Raw genomic sequence first — 21335 nt, 5'->3', positions numbered from 1 at the left:
AATTTCATAAAGGCAGTAATTGAAAGAATTGGATATATAGATATATCTAGATATATCTAGATATAGATATATATTTATATATATCTATATCTATATATATCTCCTGGAGAATAAAAGGGCATAAGAAGGTACATGATAAGTTTTCTTTAAACAGATTTATAAATTCTTAGATTTGGAAGGACCTTAGAGATATTTTAGTCCAAATTGCTCATAATGCAGATGAAATTATGGATCAAGAAAATGAAGTGACTTGCTCAAGATTACACAGCTAGTTCACAGAAAACTCAAGAATTGAACCTATGTCTCTTGACTCTTAGTAGAGAGGTAGATACGAATCATTTAACCTTGAAAGTCTATAAGCAGAGATCATGTGACCTTTTAGGGCTTTGAAAAAGAGAATTTCAGGTCAGATATAACTTGAACTAATTGGGATTTAGGACAATCCAGTGTCATTTAGGTCATCTCCCTGCCTTACCAATTATATCTCTATCTGTATATCTATCTATCTATTGCAATCATGGTTTTCAGTACACTCTAATAGGATAATAAGCCTTGTTTCATTCTGTCTTAGACTTTTCCCCTTATAGTTATCAGTCCACTCCTTATTTGAAAAAGTAATTTCTAAACTCTTCTAGAATTTATTTCCTTAGTCCTTAGCACTGTGAGAGTCCCATCCTTATTTTGGACTTCTTTTTCAATGAAGTCTTCCTGAATCTCCATCTGAAAGAAACTTAACAACCTCCCTACACTAGTTCTAGCATCCTTGAGGCTGATTTTTCCCACTAGAGGAAAACTTTAGCAAATGAGTTCTCCTTTTCAGTTTTGGTTTTTATTCATTGACTATGACAAGATCTCTGATCTTGGGAGTTATTCCTCACTATTAAATAGCTATCTTCATTTACTTGGTGTTTTTGTGTTGTTTTTTTTATCTGAAGCAAATGTCCTGACCACTTAACACAAATGGTTTGTATTTTGTTTTTGTGAAATTGAATTTTCTATTCTGTAGCCTTAAACTGACTATCAAAATTCCCATCTTTCTGAAGGCCACATTGCCCAAAGACAATGCAATCTATCTGGTCCAAAATGATCCTCCTTCACTGAGCAGGCTATATATGCTGCTCCAATATATATGTTCAGGATGTACCTTAATTTTTTATTCCTCTTTCTGTTCAAACCTGTGTTTTCCTCCTACCTAAATCCTGATTCTAGGATGCCCTGACTTTTAGCACTTAGTAAGTAAGACACTGATAATAGTCATGCCATGGATCTAATATAAGATGGATACTTTTCTTCAGCATAACTTAATCTCTACCCATATCCTCCTCAGATAATTGGTTCAATCATTTGCCTTTATATTGGTAGCTTGATTCCAGATTAATAAATAAAATTAATATTTGGCAAGTGGTAACAATCCTCCTTACCCTGACAATAAATAGTGATTTTTCTTCTCTATTGATATATTATTACTAGAATCCCCCTCTCTCTTTTTGTTACTGCATGGATTGCAGGATAAAATAAACTAGAATATTATGAACAATGGTGCTCCCATAAATGGTATTTAATTGACTTCAATTAGTACTTAAGGATGGGGCAAATAAAAGAAGAATAGGTTTCTTGGTTCTTTGGGGGAGAAACTTTCCACTTCAATATTTCTATTTAAGTGAAAACTCCAAAATATTAGCCCTACTTATGTATGTTACTGGCTCTTTCTTGTCTTCTTAATCTGAGAATGGATGAGTTTTGTGTGATGGGGTTGCATGTTGTGGTTGTATTGGACCAGGTGGATAATTAATTCCATTTGCTTTTAATTTGAGGGGAAATTTCACACTACTAACATATTTTTTTCATATCTTCTTTAGTATTATTCCTGTTTCTATAGGACAACAATATAAAGAGTAGGACAATCTCTTTATAGCTCTACTTTTGTGTTCCATGTTAGATATTAGTGGAATCACAAAACAAGAATAGATAGTATGTTTCCTGGCCCCAGAGAGCTTATTGTCTAATTCAGATAATAGTCTGATTATGGTTTTATTCTCTTTCCTGTAACTGCATGTTTACAGTTAAAAGCTGCTACGTTGTAAGAGACAAGTGAAATATAACTGTGACAGATACTAAACTACAGTTGTCATCTAAATCTTGTACAAAGGCATTCCATCTGTGTTTTAAATTTCAGAGCAATAAAATATGCCCTGGTGTTATGTCTGCTTTTCCAAATCAGTTTGTACTATTAGAAATAGAAATATGGTTAAGGCAACTTCTTACCACTTATCAGTGAGAGTGTAGAAGATTTTTCCCTTCCAAAGAAAAATGGACTTATTTATTTCTACAATTCTTTTCTGCTTTGAGATTGTCTGATTTTATAACTTTTTTTAATTGATGGTGAATGGAAAGAGTAAAAATGATATATATCTTTTTGGTGTTAAATGCTTATTAAAACCATAGTACTTCATTCAGTGGCCATGTAAGCGATTTCTATGCTGTTATAAGAGACTGAATGCTTCTAGAACATTACAGATATATATGGCACAGTCATGTTTCTTTATAAACTTCCTGGATAAGGGAATTTTACAAAGCCTTTTCAAGCCCATTCTTATATCAGTCCTTGAGCATACCAAAATAAATTATCTCCAAAGAAACGAAAATATGTTATCTAGACATGGCATCCACACTAGAACAGTATCTAAACAAAAACCACAATATAAGCACCAACAGATCTTAACTTTATATTTTAATAGCAATAACCAAAACCTTTACTAGAATGTATGCCAAAAAACACTGAGTTCCTGAAAAGATTTCAATGCAGGTGGTAATTGCAAAAATATGTTTGCCTGCAAAATGTCAAATGTAGCAAACAAAACTATTCTCCCTTAATAAAAAATGAATTTTGTTGTCAAATATGATTTTAGAGTTATTTTGGGCATCTTGTGTGGCCGGTAAGCAATTTCAAGGAAAGAGCCTTTATATCATTGTGTAATCAAATAATCTATGAATTTTGTTTTACTATCTGCATCAGGTTTAACATATATTCAGTGTTGATTCTTATGAGGATTTGAACCAGATTACAGATAAATATAAGCTCTTTAGCAAAACATCTCCTGAGACTAAATTTAATTTAAAAAATAAAAATTAAGTGGAAATGATTATAACATTTATCTAAATTATTGATAACTTTCATTTTTACATCATTTTCATTTACAAATGTCCATCCTCATTTTCTTTCCCAGAGAACTATCCCTTGAAGCTATAAAATAGGAATGTGAAAAGAGAGAAAGTAAGCAATTCATTTGTCCTATTCCAAACTGACAGTTTCCCACCTCTGTAAAGAAGAAATAGGAGATCTCATGATGGCTTTAAGGATGAGCTTGGTAATTGTAATGATACAGCATTCCATTTGTTCAATTACTTCCACTTCCATTGTTATGCTAATCATGTATATCATTTTCCTCTTTCTGCTTAAATCATTCTTGGTTCCTGCAAGTTTCCTAATGGGGTAATTTTTATAGCAATATGTCATATTATGGTTATAAATTCAGTTCCTTTGTTTTTTCCCCCAGAAGTTTTCACATGAAGAAATAGCAATCATGTTCCAAAGCTAAATAACTCCCACATATATTTATAAAGAATTAGTCCTCAAGTGCATTTTAAGAACTTACCATGAATAAAACACTGGTTAGGCACCAGGAAAACATAATGGAAAGAGAAAACAGTTTATGACCTCAAAGTACATATCATCTAATAGAAGGAAGACTTGAATCATTTAATTTAATCACTGAAGCAAGTTAGGCATCTCTATATCAAAAGCTGATTTGGGTGCCATATTATTTATTTAAATTCTTATCTAGAGAATTGTGAATATCTTCTCTCTTTTTTGGAAGGAATCAAGGCTTTTTAAAATTATTTTTAATGGAACATATTACTTACATTAAGAAGGAACATTAGTTATCATTTAATTTAGATTCCTCTCTATGCACTAAATAACTTCAATTTTTTTCAGCATCTCAGAAAGATAGTCATTGGTCTCTACTTGAACAGTATACCATTCCATTGTTATTGCACACTAGCCAGTGTCTGTCTTAAGAGTATAGCAGCACAAACCTTGTATATTACTCTCTCTGCCCAGAACAATGTACAACCAATTATTACTGGTCTTGATATAAATAGTACATTTCTATCAACATAGTTTATGAGTTCCATTCAATGAATAATTATTGACTGCTTACTATTTAAATTTATTTATTCTAATATACATTGCTTTATGAATCATGTTGGGTGAGAAAAATCAGATGAAAAAGGAAAAACCATGGGGGAAAAAAAAAACAGAAAAAAGAAGTGAACATGACATTGTGTTGATCTACATTCAATCTCCATAATTCTTTTTTTTTTTTTTTTGGAAGCAAATGACATTTTCTGTTCAAAGTCTATTGGGATTGCTTTAAGTCACTGAACTCCTGAGAACAACTAAGTCTTTCATAATTGATCATCGCACTTTCTTGCTGTTATTGTATGCAATGTATTTCTGGTTCTGCTTGTTTTGCTCAACATCAGTTTATGTAAATCTTTCCAAACATTTCTAAAATCAGCTTGTTCATCATTTTTCTAGAACAGTAACATCCCTTATCTTGATATGGCATAACTTATTCAGTCATTACCCAATTGATGGGCATCTACTCATTTTCCAATTCTTTGCTACCACAAAAAAGTGTCTACAAACATTTTTGCACATGTGAGTCCTTTCCCCTTCTTTGTGATTTCCTTTGGATATAGAGCCAGTACTGGCACTGTTGGATCAAAGGGAATGCACAGTTTCATAGCACTTTAAGCAGAGTTCCAGATTGCTCTCCAGAATGGTTGGATCATTTTATAACTCCACCAACAATGCATTAGCATTCCAGTATTCCCACATCCCCTCCAACTTTTATCATCATCTTTTCCTGTCATCTTAGTCAATCTGAAAAGTGTGAGGTGGTACCTCAGAGTTATTTTAATTTGCATTTCTTTAATCAATAGTGATTTTGAACATTTTTTTTCATATGACTATCGATGGCTTTAATTTCATCATCTGAAAATTGTCTATTCATATCCTTTGACCATTTATCAATTGGGAAATGACTTGTATTCATATAAATTTCACACAGTTCTTTATATATTTTAGAAATGAAATCTTTATCAGAAATACTGGCTGTAAAGATTTTTTTCCCAGCTTTGTACTTCCTTTTTAAACTTGTTTCTGTTGGTAAGATTAAGCAAAACCTTTTTAATTTAATGTTGTTAAGGTTATCCATTTTGTCTTTCATAATGTTCTCCAGTTCTTCTTTGGTCATAAATTCCTCTCTTCTCCAAAGATCTGATAGGTAAATTATCCCTTGTTCTCCTAATCTGTATATGGTATCATCCTTTATGCCCATATCTTGTATACATGTTGACCTTATTTTGGTATGATGTATGAAATGTAGGTTTATGCTGAGTTTCTGACATTATTTTTCAATTTTCCCAGCAATTTTTGTCAAATAGGGAGCTCTTATTCCAGAAACTGGAATTTGAGGTTTATCAAATATTTGATTAATGTAGGCCTTAATTATTGTGTCATGTGTATCTAATCTATTCCACTGATCCAACACTCTATTTCTTAGGCACTACCAAATAGTTTTGATTACTGCTGTTTTATAATATAGTTTTAGGTTTGTATTTTTTTTTCATTATTTCTCTTGATATTCTTGAACTTTTGCTTTTCCAAATGAATTTTGTTATTATTTTTTCAAGTTCTGCAAAATAATGTTTTGGCAGGCTGATTGGTATGGCACTGAACAGGTAGACCAATTTAGGAAGAATTGTCATTTTTATTATTTTAGCTTGGCCTATCCATTAGCAATTGGTATTTTTCCAATTGTTTAGATCTGACTTTATTTGTGTGTGAAATGTTTTGTAATTGTATTCATACAATTCTTGGATCTGTCTTGGCAGATAGGTCCCAAATATTTTATTTTGTCCACAGGAATTTTAAGTGCAATTTCTCTATCTCTTGCTGACTGGGCTTTGTCAGTAACATATAGAAATGCTGATGATTTCTGTGAGTTATTTTATATCCTGCAAGTTTGCTAAAGTATGAATTATTTCAAGTAGGTTTTTAGATTAGATTTTTTTTGAAAATGGAAAAAAATGTCAAATTTTCTGCTTTTGTGCAGTTTATAGTCTAACAGGAATGATATATCACGTCCAAAAGAATGCTTTATGAAATTTCCTTTAAGAAGAAGAGAAGAACCCTAGGGACAAATAGTACTAAGAAGGTGAAAGTTTTTGAATTGATGTGATCTTATGGGAAAATAAATTTCTGGAGACCATTTAGAACAGCCAGGTGAGAAATAATAAAACATATTCAAACAGATAAAATAACAATAATTTTATTTAATTTATCTTTTTGTCTTTGAATTAACATTTGTTGTCTTGACCAAGGAAGCATTTTATAAAATTTAGCCACAATGATGTAGTGTGGGAACTATTTTTTTTGAAGGGTCCAGCTATTCTGTAGTGTCTTTTCTACCCACATAAAGACCTTTGCCATCCTTAATGATTCATAACTTATTCCTCACATCACAGTTCATAGAACATCTATGGAGGCTAAAGGGTTTTGTCTGTGATTTTTGAGCTTTAAATTTAGCTTAGTCCAGTCATTATTCAGTCATTTCTGACTCTTCATGAACACATTTGGAGTTTTCTTGGCAAAGATAGTGGAATTGTTTGCTTATTTCCTTTGCCAGATCATTTTCACAAATCAAGAAATGAAGCAAACAGGATGAAGTGACATGCTTAGAATCATATAACTAGTAAATGTCTGAGGCTGACTTTGAACTCAAAAAGATGAGTCTTCCTGACTCTTGGCCTGGTGCTTTATTCATGATGCCATCTAGAGCATGTTTTATTAAATTTAAATTTCTCTCTATAATCATTCAAGGAGGTGATAACATGTGTTTCTTGATTAATTGGCCTGACATTCACTGATGAAACTTGGAAACTTATATTCTACTCAGAAATTTTAGCAGAAATTTAGCAAAAATTATATTGATTTCCCTTCTTTCCAAAAAAGTTTTCTTTTTATTGAAGGTAGCAAAATTAAAACTTAAAATTTCACACATATTAGTGACTTAAATATATAACCAAAAAAATTTAAATGTCCAACATCATTTTTAAAAAATGCATAAAATCACAGAACTTGAGAGACTGATGAGAACTTGGCAATAATTTGGTCCAATATATATAAAGAATCCTTATTTGTTAAATGTTAAAAAAAAAAAAAGAAAGAAAGAAAGAAAAGAAAAAAAAAGCTTCTGATTCCCTAATTCCCTATATTTAAGAAAATGGAGAACAACAACACAACAATTTTTTAAAATCCCCAAAAAACTTTTTGTTCTATTATCATTATTTTTCAGATTAAGCTAAGAGTCAATTTTCAGTATTTTTTTTTTCATTCTGCAAGTCTCAAATACCTTCTCTTTGGTGAAAAACCTTGCTCAAGCATGCTGCCCTGACTTCACTCCCTTTGTACTCCACCCCCCCCTTTCCATTTTTCCGTTTCAGTATTTCAAATTCATACACAGAAAGGATGGTATAAGCTTTCACAAAAGTGCCTTGTCAGCTGGTAATGATAATAGAGTCTACTCTTAGCTTATTCTAGAAGGGACTGTTAGAATCACTATTGCTATGCCAGTACTTAATGCATGTGTCCATTTTAACTCTGCATGGTTTAAATTGGTCTTAGGCTGGTAGACTTCAAAGATGTGTTAAGCTCTTTCTAAAAAACACAGATGGAGCCACTAGGAAACACATTTGTCTACAATGGATATGTATTTAGACAAAATTATTAAATGTTTAGTGGTTAAAAAGTGGCCTTTCTAATCAGATTGAATGATGAGAGAGCATATCTGCTATTTTGATAAGGCTGTGGCCAGCTTGGCATTTGGAATAGAAGGTAGATAAAAATTATTCTGCCTGCAGACTGCAGGGATGTCTGGTTTCTTTTTCCTGTATCTGTGCCAAAGTGTATCTCCCTTATTCATCTTACAAACTGTCCTTAAAGTTAATCATGCTGAACATTTTGTGTATATTTGCCTGACAATAAATGAGGTTGGGGGTAGGGAGAAAAAGTGGAGAAAAAAACCACACAACTTTATTAGGACAGAAACAAGAAAGTGTGCTCTTTGTTTAGATTAACCCTTACTGCAAATGTTAGTAAGAATGGAATTTGCGAATCTTTGTTTTGCTCTGTAAGATACCAGACATAGAATATGTAACAATTATGCTAGTTTAAGCCAACACTATGGTGACACTGATTTTTATTCCATTCAATTATTCTTTACAAAACATTAAGCATCTTAAATGGAAATGTCCTTTGCTTGATAAACTTACTTTCTTATATTATAAATCCCCCAAATTAGGTAAAGTTATTTCTACTTGAGAATATTTTCATGGGGGAGGAAAAGTAACCCCCTGAAGCATATTGAAAATATTTTATATCTTTTGAGCTATGTTTAAGACTAGAGGACAGGATATTTGTGCATGATCTTTTTTTTAAATCGGATCTTTAGTTAAATCCTAACATTGAAAGACTTTGTGGTTTTTTCCTCATGATTGTTTATCTGGATTATAGAATGTCAGATCAGTTTAGTGATTGATCAACTGTATGGTTTGCTCCCTACCAAAGAGCATCTCAACATTACTAACTGATCAAAAAGTTTTGTGTATCATAGTCTGCCATGACCAACAGTGGTGTCATGTTTCCTTGATGAACTTGGATCTGAAAAATTTTAATTCATACCTGTATATCTTTCTATCATTATGGTTGCTACTACTGCGTATAAGTATGTTGGAAATCTGACTTGTGACGCCTAGATTTACAAAAGTTTTCCTGATATTATTAAGCAGACTGATATTATTAGACTTCTAGAAGTAAAGGAAAACATCCTTATTCTGAAGAGGAGAGATCTCTCTTCAATTTAACAAAGATTTTTACCATGATTTTTCTACAATAACCTTGTCTTTGTACTTGAACTTTAAGAAAGCTAGGTAATGGAATCAGAGGAAAAAAATTAAGCAAGAAGAAAATTGAGACTAACCTTACATCAGTATTTCTCAGAACATTCATATGAATATGTTATTAATAGATAAAACAAAGAATCAGTTTACAAAGAAAATCCCCAAAAGAGAAAATACCTGGGGAAAAAATACATTTAGGGCATAATGGAATCTAAAATATTTAACATGAATTTTTAGGTATTAACCAATGTATGTATGTATGTATGTATTGCAGATGTCTGGGGAAATTTCAGGTGCCTTGTGTGTTACTAGGATCCAAAGGAATTTTTACCTAGCAAGTTTGATTTCTTACTTGAAGGATGGGAGAATGACTTCTAATTTTTTCCTGATCACTAATTCTTGTGGGGAGAGCTCAAAGGTTTTGAGAACTCTGTAGGGATCAGGTTTCCCTCAGAGAGAAGAGGTTTTCTTTCTTTCTTTTTCTTTCCTCCTCCCTCCCTCCCCCTCTCTCTTTCTCTCTCTCCAGGCTTTTGCATAGGACAAGGTAACAGAGACATCTTGTTATAAAAAATTGTGTAACCATAAATTTGAAAATGGATGCAGTTCTCAAATCTGTCAGCTAGAGTGAACCTGTATATTGGTAGGAAAATGGTGGTTTCCAGGCTGGTTTTGAACTGTTATATGTGATCTTTTCCCCAGAAAGCACCCCTAATTGATTTCACTAGGACATTTGAATGTTTTGTTGTTGCTGTTGTTGTTGTTGTAATTGTTCAATCATTTCAGTCAGGTCCAACTCTTCATGACCCCATTCAGAGTTTTCTTGGCAAAGACAGTAGAGTGGTTTGCCATTTCCTTCTGCACTCGTGTAACAGATGAAGAAACTTTGGCAAACAGGGTTAAGTGATTTATCCAGAGTCAGACAACTAGTGGTTCACCATTTCTTTCTCCAGTTAATTTTATAGAAGAGGGAACTGAGGCAAATAGGATTAAGTAATTTGTTCAAGGTCACACAGCTAGTAAGTTTCTGGGGATACAAATGAACTCAGAAAGGAAGGTTTTCATGATTCCAGACCTGGAATTCACTCCGCCACCTAGCTGCTCATCAAATGATGAATTGGAAAAAAATACAAAGTCAGGATAATTCCCTCATCTCAGTTGATATATTTTAGAACATAGTCATAGCTAATATGGATATAATGTGTTAACAAGGTGTTAACCATCCTAGATTCTCCTTATAAAGTATGAACATTTTTATGAGTCAACAGGGAATAATGTCATTGAATTTGTAAAATGAAATTCATAAATAAACTTTCAGAATTTTAAATTATCAATCCCTTAAAACAAAGATTGAGTCAGTTAAAAAGAAAGATATACAAAATCACTCTTCATATTTCGGAGGATTTTTTTTTCTGTTTTCCCAACCTTCCCACACACATGAGCCATGATTTCCAGCAGCAAAGCTACTTTACCAGAAAAAGACCACTGCATTCACCATTCAGCAGGTGGAGAGTCTATATTAGAGTATTTAGGTCATAGAATTGCAGGGAGAAGCAGTTACTCAAATCCAAAAGCAGTTTTAAGCACTGTGATCCCTGTAACAACTAAGCCAATGAGTCTCAATATTTAATACCTGAGAGAGGATCAGACTTTTGAAACCCAGAGTACACAGAATCCAAGTACCGCATCCCACAGGGAGCTTTGTGAGAACACTAGTAGAGAACAGTGTATGGAATGTACAGGGAATTCTAGCACCTCTAGTATGAGGACTGCTGAGCCCTTTTCAGGTCTGATTATCTTCCTTTGGTATCCATTTGTGACCTAACTTTCCCCTTGAGTTCCAAGAAGCTGTAGCGTGTTCAACAGTAAACTGCCTTAGTGAACTGTTGCAGCACACAGGCTAAGCTAGATTGAAGGTAGCCATCAGACCTAAACTCATCAATGAGTTAGGAGACTGTCCACCCCAACTTTATAAAGACTTCCCTCAGCTAAATGGGAAGATGAGAACAGTTTGTTCCAAAGGCCATGAAGGCTGTTGATGCAGGTGCTGTGAAGTAGAGCCTGGTCAGACATTAAAGACTCCAAGGTTAAATGCTGCATGCCAGACTTTTGACTTGCTACCGGACTTTTTTTTTTTACTCTTCCTTTTTTTAAATAAAGTTTTTTTTTTTATTTTCAAAATATATATGCATGGATGATTTTCAACATTCACCCTTGCAAAACCTTGTGTTCCAAATTTTTCCCTTCCTTCCTCTCATTCCCTTCCCTAGACAGCAAGTAAACCAATATATATTAATCGTGTGCAATTCTTCTATATTTCCACATTTATCATGCCACACAAGAAAATTCAGATCAAAAATGGGAAAAATGAGAAAGAAAGCAAAAAGCAAACAAACAACAAAAAGAGTGAAAATGCTGTGTTGTGATCCACATTCAGTTGCCATACTCCTCTTTCTGAATGTAGATGGCTCTTTCTATCACAAGACCATTGGAATTGGCCTTAATTGCCTCATCATTGAAAAGAACCATGTCCTTCAGAATTGATCATAGTATAATCTTGCTGTTGCTGTGTTCTTTTGACTCTACTTATTTCACCTACCCTCAGTAAATGTAAGTCTCTCCAGGTCTCTCTGAAATCATCCTGCTGAGACGCTAAAGACTTTGCACAATTCTGCTTCTCTCAAATCCAATCCATGTGCAAGTAAAGATATTACCCTATAATATCATCCTCTTCGAAACCTAAGAACAAAGAAGAATAGTAGAGGAAAAATATTCAAGGCCCAGCATTATATATAGAGTGAATAATCTCAGTTAGATGCCTTGCTACACATGGATTCTTCAATTCATGTCCACTCTCCTCACAGTATTGTGAGAGGGATATGTTTTAGTTCATTTCCTTACTGTACCATCTTAGCAAAAGCTTTTGCTCTATACTAGTTGTGTCTACTCTCTGATTGTTAAGGGAAGAGAAAAAATGTGATTTTTTTGAAGTGGGTACCCACAGGTAACCTTTGAACCTCAAGGTGGTACCTCTGGGAAACCAACCTATGTATATGAATATAAACTGAGAGTATCCATTAGGGGATGTTAACCTTTGCCTATCATTTTAATTATGTCTTAAAGCTTAATCCTTGCTCAAAGAAATTACTGCTGTGATCATATGTAGATAATTAATTTGGGGTATGACTCTCACATCAGTAATGAATCATAGCTTATCTATTAAAATAAAATCAGTTGAATTTTTGCAATGTTATTTAATGCCTACATATCTAGTGCCTTCTCATCCTTTCCTGAAGTATGGGTGTGATGCAATAATTCTTTGGTCTTTCTCATTCCTTGTAATTGCATCCACATTTTCTAATACATTCCTAGCCATCCCTGTCTGTACCCATTTTTCCACTGAAGACATCAAGTATCAAAATATTTATTATAATAATTTAACAAGTTCTTTATGGAATTTCTCAACTTTTTTATTATCTGAAACAAATGTGGGGAAATAAGTTGTTGTTATTTTCATAGTGGTCTTTTTGCATATATTTATAAAGAACTCTGTAATATGTTTCCTGCTGATTTGGGGCAAAACATAAAGCCAATTCCATGCTTTTTTTTTTTTTTTTTTTTTTTTTTTTTTTTTTTTTTTTTTTGCATCTTGGTCTTTGATGACATAGTTGAAGTTGTACCGAGTATTGACCTGAATTAACAGGTACTGTGTTAAACTCTGAGGCTAGGAAAAAGAAAAAGACAGCTTGAAATCCAATGTGGGGAGACAATATACAAAAAGAAGTTGAAAAGGAGGGAAGGAGGAGGGTGTGTTAGAGACTACCCAGCTTGGGGTCACGATGTTAGTGGAGGTAAAAGCAAGCATAACAGCTGATGGGAAAGGAAGAACTGGCTGGAATTTCTAAATCCTCTATAAAGGGAGGGTTGGGGAGTTTTTGTTTTTTTGTTTCTGTTTTTGTTTTTGTTTTTTGTTCTCTCCTCCAAATGTCCAATTAGAGGGGAGAAATAAATGGAAGGTACAGAGGAAATATCAAAGTTGAAGCAATCTCCATGATGAAGAGATTTCTGACTTATCCCTGAGGGAATCCTGAAGTTACAGAAGAAGAAACTGAAACTAAGCAGAGCAGCTGGAGGACCATAATTTTTATCTTACATAGTATATAATGTACCTTCCATTTTCCAACACACGTGCCAGTGTTTGCTCTTCTGCCATGGCCTCTAAGATCTTCTTTACTGTTTAGTATTGTTGGGGTACACATTTCTACTCTTTCTCTATCTATTGCTACTAGGGACAATATTTGGCAGCAACCAGCCCCACCCCCCAGTTATTGAGACCCACAACTCTGCCTGCTAACAATGAAGCCTATATCTATGTCTATACTGGCTGTCCTTCTAATCAGATCCTAGCACATCTGTGATCCACATATCTGAGTGCTCTGTATATAGCATTTGTTCTCCCAGTTTGAGACAGACTGTACTCCATACCTATAAGACTGCTTCTCTCAGTGTGATCTCTTGGACTCTCTAATTCCATTTGGTATTTATGTCAGGTTGGTTAATGTTTTTCCCTCTCTCCTTTTATTAAAAAATAAAACAACCACCACCAAAAAAAAAAAAAACATAAAAAATCCCCAAACTTCACACACATTTCTATTTATTTCATGTATGTTTATTTTGTAGATGCTTTTCTGTGTACATTTATGTCCCTTCAGTGGGGCAAGGAAAGCATGTGTGTGTGTGTGTGTGTGTGTGTGTGTGTGTGTGTGTGTGTGTATTTTTTTTTCCCCGTGTAACCCCAGAAACCTATATAGTGTGGGCTGTTTTTCTTTAATAAGTATTGTTGAAATGAATAGAAAAAAAAGTTCATAAAGTACAGATATCCGATCTTGCATTGACCATTTAGAAAAAAAATAATTTGGTTGACAATATATAGGTTTATAGGTTACTTAGTCTCTGATTCCTTTACTTCATGTAAATCCTATTTCTGAGGGAGAAGTAGGCTTTCTCACAGATGCACAGATGAAGGAATGGCTGGTTTATACCTCCTGAAAATCTAAATCTAGGCACGATTAAGGCAAAAAGTGCCTTTTTTGTTTGTTTGGGTTTCTTATTCACTTTTTAAATATGCACTTTTTGCCTCTGGTTGTGAAGTTTTAAATCAAATAGAATGCTAGAATGTATTCTATTTGTTTACAAAATAGGATGGTATCTCTTTTTCTGCTCTTATATTATTATAGCTTCTTACTTTACTCTTTACCTACTTTTACTAGCAAAAATCCATGCTGAATCTGCTAGCTACATCTTCCTTAGACCAACATTTGATTTACTATCTTTAATTCTTATAGCTTCTTTAGTCTTCATACAAATTTCATTTCTTATTATATGTTGCCTCAATATGTTGGAGCTCTCTCTCTGCTGTTAAATTCAATTCAGAGAACCAGGCCTGATTTTACCATACAGATAAGAAACTTGAAGAATTGTTTTTGGAAGGAAACCAATCCAATTAAACATTATATAATTAATAATTGGAGCTTTTGAATGTTAGGAATGAGAGTAATTATATGAGTTAGCTTTAAAGTTTAAAAAAAAAAAAAACCCTCTTCTTTTTATTCATTAAAAAAATGAGAGTACTGAGGCAGCTATGTGGTACAGTGGATAGAGCACCTGCGCTGAAGTCAGTAGGACCTGAGTTCAAATGTGGTTTCATTCAGACAATTAACACTTCTTAGCTATGTGACCTTGGGCAACTCACAACCCCACTTGCCTGGGGGTCGTGGGGGGGGAGGGAGGAAGAGGAAGAGAGAGAGAGAGAGAGAGAGAGAGAGAGAGAGAGAGAGAGAGAGAGAGAGAGAGAGAGAGAGAGAGAGAATATTCAAAAAACATCATAGATTTCAAGAAAATTTGCTAGAGGGCCTTTCTTAGCTCCTAATGCCTCAACTTATTTTTTTTTCCCTATCCATGGTAAATTTCTTGAAAATGTTTTTGTCTGCAAATGATTACTTTCATTGGATCCTTAACCATTTTTGTCTTGGGTCCCTGGATTCTGTCTTTTGGCTACTCTGCAAAAGATGTTCTAAGGTTTCCAGTGACTCCTTAATCACCTAATACAAAAGTATTTTTTTTTCCAGCAACATCTTTCTTGATCTCCATACAGCATATAATGTATTATATATGATCTGTTCTACTCATGCCTTCTAAGATACCACAATCTATTTCTTCTCTAGCGACTCTTTCCATATCTCATTTATTCAATTATTCAAATACTCAGCCAGCCAATAAGCTTTTATTAAGCACTCATCATGTACTGGTACAGTAGTTCCTCATCTATTCTCGAATCTCAATATTTTTTCCCTCTTCTTCCTTTATAATCTCCCCCTTGGCAATATCATTTACACCTGTGATTTCTTCTATCATCTAAGCAGTTGATTCTCAAATGTAGCTCTCTATTTCTAACCTCTCTTTTGAGCTCCAGGTACCCATCTCCAAATAGATTTCCACTTGGATATTCTACAAGAACCTTCAAAATCACAGCTGAAAACTGTTTGTTTTTTTTTTTTCCCTCCTCCCTATAAACCTTTTTGTCTTTAATCTTTCAAGACATTTTTATGTATCTAAATCCATTTTATAAACCTTTGGTTTATGCTCTCCCTCCTAATCAAATTAATAATATTAATCAGGGAGACCTATTTAAAAATTTACTTTGAAGGACCTAGCACATTAATTGTTTATCTGGTTATGTTTAGAATTTAAGCTTCTTCAGCTTATGTCTCCTTTTGTTTTTTTTTCTTAATAAATGCTAATTAATTGATCCAAATAATGCTTTTCATGACAAATTCAATCTATTCATCTTTTACTAAAAAAGGATCTTTAGGATTTTTCACCTAGAATTGTAATATCAAAATTTATCTTTTAAAAATTATTTCTCATAGTTTTTGTTTATTCATATTGACACCCTCTCTCCTTCCTACTACCACATTCAATTTGTCCAAATTAATACAAGTAATTTTCCACCACAATTCTATGAAAACTTGCACAGTCTATGAGATATATCACCTGAGAATCAAATTCCTAAAGTGACTCCTATATCATGCAAATTTTTTTTAAATGGCTTTACTAGATTCCTGACTCTGCTAATTCACAGCAGATTACTGCCTAGTTTAAGAGTTTAAAAGCACAAGAACAACTAGATGACATCAGAGATTGAGTACTGGCCCTGAAGTCAGGAGAATCTGAGTTCAAATTTGACTTCAGAAGCTTAATACTTACTTGTGTGTCCCTAGGCAAGTTACTTAACCCCTGTTGCCTCACCAAAAAACAAACAAACAAAAATATCCTTCATCCCCCACCTCCAGTTTAAAAATATAGGAAAACCAGATTATATTTGAAATTTTGATTCTGACAATTCTAATCAATCCATCCCAATTAAAAGAGAAGATGTAGTAAAAGCCTCTAACTACCTTTCTCATTTCTTTGATTCTTTCTCTCTTTCTCCTCTTCATAGCTCTTCTCCTTCTCCTTCTCCTCCTTCTTCTCTTCCTCCTTCTCCTCCTTCTTCTCCTCCTCTTTCCTTTCCTACCTCTCTTCTTCCTCCCTTTCCTATCTTTTCTCCCCCTCCCTTTCCTATTCTCCTCTTCTTCTTCCTCCTCCTCTTCCTTCTTCTCTTTTTCCTCTTCCTCTTTCTCCCCCCCTCCTCCTCTTCCTCTTCTTCTTTCTTCTCCTCTTCCTCCTCCTCGTCTTCATTCTTATTTCTTCCTCCTCCTCCTCCTCCTTCTTCTTTTTCTTTTTCTCTCTTCTTTCTTCTCTCTTTTTTTCTTCTCTCTTCTTTCTTCTCTCAAAATGTCTTTACTATGTAGGAATTTATTATTTTAGGGTAAAATTTTAAAAAAATTATCATTACATTCAACTGTTCCCAAATAGTCATAATGAATTTAAAGAATGAAATAAAAAAATAGAAAAGAGAATTTTCAGAATATTTTAAAAACTCTAAAATTATATATAAACATATTTAAATGCCAACAAAATGTGAAAATAGAAAATGTTTTTTAAAAAATCAAAAGTGAATTTAATAGAAGGATCTTCAGGATTTTGACTAAGTGCAGAAAAAGTTCTCTCTTAATGTCTCATCCAAATACTTCAAGTTAAATTTACTGGTAGCTATTTCAAGGGAAAATGTGGTCTCTGCAATCATTAGCTTGTTATAAAGAAAGTTTTTTTTTTCTTCTGCAAATGTTTAGAGAGAGGATTAAAGACAATTTATTGCTTGGGTAGAAAGTAATAAAAGTAACAACAATGGAGTGTCTTCTAAATTGTCATCATTTTCTGGAATTACTAACAAGATCAATCCCAGCAGGCTTTTTGTGTCCAAAGGAATTGCTTTCATTTGTCATGCTTTAATGTATACTGTATCATTAATCTTCTTGCCACTGATATTGGATTGTATTTGTTTCATTGAATTGTGAAAAGTAAATGTTTCATTCAACTGTATATAAGAGGCATTCCTTCATCAGAGCTTTGCCACAGACAGGATTTGAGAAGTATATTTATTATACATTTCTTTTGGATAAATTGTCCTTCAAGAGCTGCATAAAAGGATTTGGTTAAGATGTGAGTGTCTGCCTTTTCTGTTGTTATTTTTCCAGGAACACACTATGCACAGTTCTAAAAAGAAAGATTATCTTTTAAACATAAAGTAGCTTCACAGACTCATAGATCATTAGAGTATCAAGGTCCGGAATGTTAGAGATTATCTAATTCAATCCTTATATGTGATAGATGAGGAAATTAAAGCCGAGAGTGGATGACTCAGTCAAATTCACACCACCAATGACTCAACAACAAGTTAGTTTCTTCTGTTTCCCAATCTAAGGGATACTTTCCCTCCCTTATTTTGATAAAAAAAAAAAAAAGACTTTCTTAAAAATATGAATTTGAAAAGGAAATCTTTAAACAAAATTAAATTATGAACATTTTTTCAAACTCCTTCATTAATTCACAGATGAAAGACATTCTATGAATCATTCCCTGATTTAAAAAAAAAAATCTTCCAAGATTGTCTTCAGAAAATAAAAATTTTTAAATTGGAGAAAAAGCACTATGGATCATATTCTAAGCCCTTCCAACATGGCAGGATTTGCCTAAACTTAGTTTTTGCCATTTTGGGCTTGCAGAAAAAGAAGTTACTCTCCTACCAAAAGGAGATTTTGGAGGTTTGTTTTCAATACTTGGTAGGCACCATTTTGCAAAAATTTCCATTGTATCCTTTGGGGTATGGGTTAGAAGCCCATTTCTGAAGCTCTTACTGGCTATAAAGTTCTCACTTGCTATAGAAGGAATTGTTTATTGTTCTTCAGCTTGTGTTTCAAAATGTGTTCTCTCCCTCTTTAGAGTAAAAGAAGCAGAGGAAGTGTGTAGGCAGAAAAAAGAAAAATCCTTGTATAAAATAAAGCCGAAACATGACTCTGGAATTGTAAGTATATAGCATACTCTTTGTTTATGACATAGCTTTCAGAACTTACTCTTAAAATGTACATGAGGATATACACAATTAAATTGGTCTATTATTTCATTCTTTCCTCTTTTTGCTGGTATCAGTTGTGAATTTTTTTTTTTTTTTGCTCATGCAATTGCTCAGAGACAGAATGTTGCAGCTTGACTGGGGAAAGCATGTTCAAAATTTTTAGACTGAAAAAGAAGAGACTATTGAAAAAAGGGAACCCATTTCTCAAACTTTCTCCAGATTTCCCTTTGAAATTAGAATAAATGTTACAATTTCATTAGCTTTCTTGGGATAGGGAGAAAAATGGGAAATTCCAAAGTTGTTCTTTGCCTGGGGCTTTGAAAATTAAACCTAGAACTAGGAGTGGTGTTACAAAGTTGGCTGTTTAAGAGATATCAGATAATGAGATGATTTTAACCACCCAAATTAAGATTTTTCCCTTTCCTAATTAGTTATTTAAATAATGTGACAAATTATTATTCAGAAGGAAGGGAACATTAAGCTTATAAGTTTGCTTCATTAGCAGTAAAGTGAATAATTTCTATAATGTATATGTTACAAAGTATGTAAACTGATAACTAAATTATTGAAATTTAAATTATGGACAAGATATTAATCATAAAGAGTTCTGCAGATGATTTTGTTTAGGTAATACATTGTATTAATTGTATCAACCTCAAAAAAAAAAAAAAAAAAAAAAAAAAAAAAAAAAAAAAAAACTACAGATCTTCCTAAATGGGATCTACAACTGCTCAAAAGAATTTTGTCTAATTTTTAGCACACACACAAAAGAAAGGATACAGATAAAGAATGTCACTTGACTAGACTATGATATACAATTGAATGAAGAAGCCATTTAGTTAGTGTATCAGTATATATATCTTGGACTGAAACTTTAAATGGAAAAATGAACTGGAACCAAATTGAACAAGGAACATAATAAATTAGGCTAAATTTGGAAAAATTGATACTTTAAGAATTCATAAGCTGTTTTCTACAACAAAATCACCTTTTAAAATACTAAATCATATCATCCTAGGATTGCTATATGGTTGCAATGATATATTCACTAAAGAATCAAAATTAGAGACAACCTAGATGGCAAAGGAAAGATATTATTGGATGTAGATAGGTTACAGAAGATGACTTGACTGCAACAAATGGTTTAAAAGAAGTTATTCCAGAAATTAATGATCAGAAAAAGAGTAGAAATGGCCTACAAACAAGAGGGATAAGAAATAAATAACCCAAGCATTACAGTGATATTTATGTAATATAAAACTCTCCAATGCATTCTTCATAGAGGATTTATGGCAGCATATGAATAAGCGTCATACAAATGGATAAGTTGCTGTCTCATCATTATCTTTATCATTACTCCAGTCTCTGTTGAGTTGGAGTAAATAAATACCCACATTCATAAGATCACAGATCCATTGAAGTTTTGAATTATAAAGTTTTGGAAATGGTCTGGTGCCAAAAAATACAGAAAATCATAAAGGAGTCCTTGGTTTATATTTTTAAATATGAAGCACTTTAGCAACTGAATTTGCAATATTGTCTATAAAGACAAGTTATTACAATTACCTAAAATGGAATATAATTAGAAAGGAAAAATGATATGATTAGGAACCATAATTCACATACTAACAGTATTTTCTTCCCTATTTCTACAAATCATAGTTCATTTAATTTGGATCAAGTTTCAAATTTCAGCTTGAAATGTATCATACATATAGCTTCTTTTCAGTACTTTCCTCCCTTAATTGAAATATATGTTTAAAAAGTTATAAATGAAGAGGAATATTGACTTATTTATTGTTGTCATATCTCTCTGAGACTGGGGGAGAAATATGGTACATAAAATTGGAGCAGAGTCTAGGTGATTTGGGGACAGAGGCATAGTGTGGTAAACCTTTTTTTCTTTTTAACACAATACAAAATTGAACATTAAAAGCACTTACCCTGTAGTTTATGCAAATCTAATGATAACACTGAAAAGAAGCTTGTCCATAATATCTTTCTTGGAACCTATTCCACATAGAAAAGTTATGCTTAGTAACATTGTAAGATTGAAGCAATTAAATTTCTTGGAAATGTTGATGTCTAACTTTGTTTTCTATCTTTGTCTGTTTGTTTTCAGAAAGCAAAGATAAGCATGAAAATCTGATCACCAAAAGTCAGAACAGATATAGCATTGCCATTAGATGGACAAAGTTTAATGTATTTGGGGAGGGGAAGGAAACTACATCATTTTGATCATTGTTTTTTTCATTTTGACCTAAGTGTAGTTTTTGTTTTCTTGACTGATTTCACTGATCAATTCCACTGTACTGTGCACAAATTAAATATAAAAAGTAAAATAATTAAATTTATTGACCCAGAAAATAAACTACTTTTTACATTAAAAAAACTTATTGCATGCAATATGTCCTCCTTTTGCGACAATCAGTTGTTTAATTTTATTTGAGATGCATTCCTGAAATTTTAACAGGTATTATCTAATTCTTTATTATAAAACAACCATTTTACCACATAAAGTTCTAAGTGTATCTTTGATTGACAGCCAACTTTTTTCTTGATCATTGCCTAAAAGTTTTAAATAGATTTAATTTTCCAGGCTAGAGACATAATCATTAGATACATTTCCTATCATTTCATGATGTTATCATTAAAAACAATGATTAAATATTCCATCTCCATTTGATAATTCCTATAATTTTAGAGATATTTATAAGAATTCATTATTCCCTCAATAGGCACAGACTTCTAGGTTCTCTGGAAGATTAAAAAAAGTTTCCTAAATATTCTT

General features: G+C 32.9%; 1 protein-coding gene across 2 annotated transcripts in view; it reads left to right on the top strand.

The window, feature by feature from the left end:
• The window catches only part of FMN2 (formin 2), a 446111-nt gene extending 425175 nt beyond the window's left edge, over positions 1-20936 (top strand). For both annotated transcript variants that reach the window (XM_051993530.1, XM_051993529.1), the window contains 2 exons: positions 18412-18493; positions 20667-20936. In XM_051993530.1, coding sequence (XP_051849490.1) covers positions 18412-18493; positions 20667-20693 — 109 coding nt within the window. In that variant the 3' untranslated portion in view covers positions 20694-20936. The remainder of the gene's footprint in view (positions 1-18411; positions 18494-20666) is intronic.
• Positions 20937-21335: the final 399 nt, after the last annotated feature.

The sequence above is a fragment of the Antechinus flavipes genome, chromosome 4 (genome assembly GCF_016432865.1).
Source record: "Antechinus flavipes isolate AdamAnt ecotype Samford, QLD, Australia chromosome 4, AdamAnt_v2, whole genome shotgun sequence".
Taxonomy (NCBI): Eukaryota; Metazoa; Chordata; class Mammalia; order Dasyuromorphia; family Dasyuridae; genus Antechinus; species Antechinus flavipes.
This window is presented reverse-complemented; position numbering and strand designations above follow the sequence as displayed.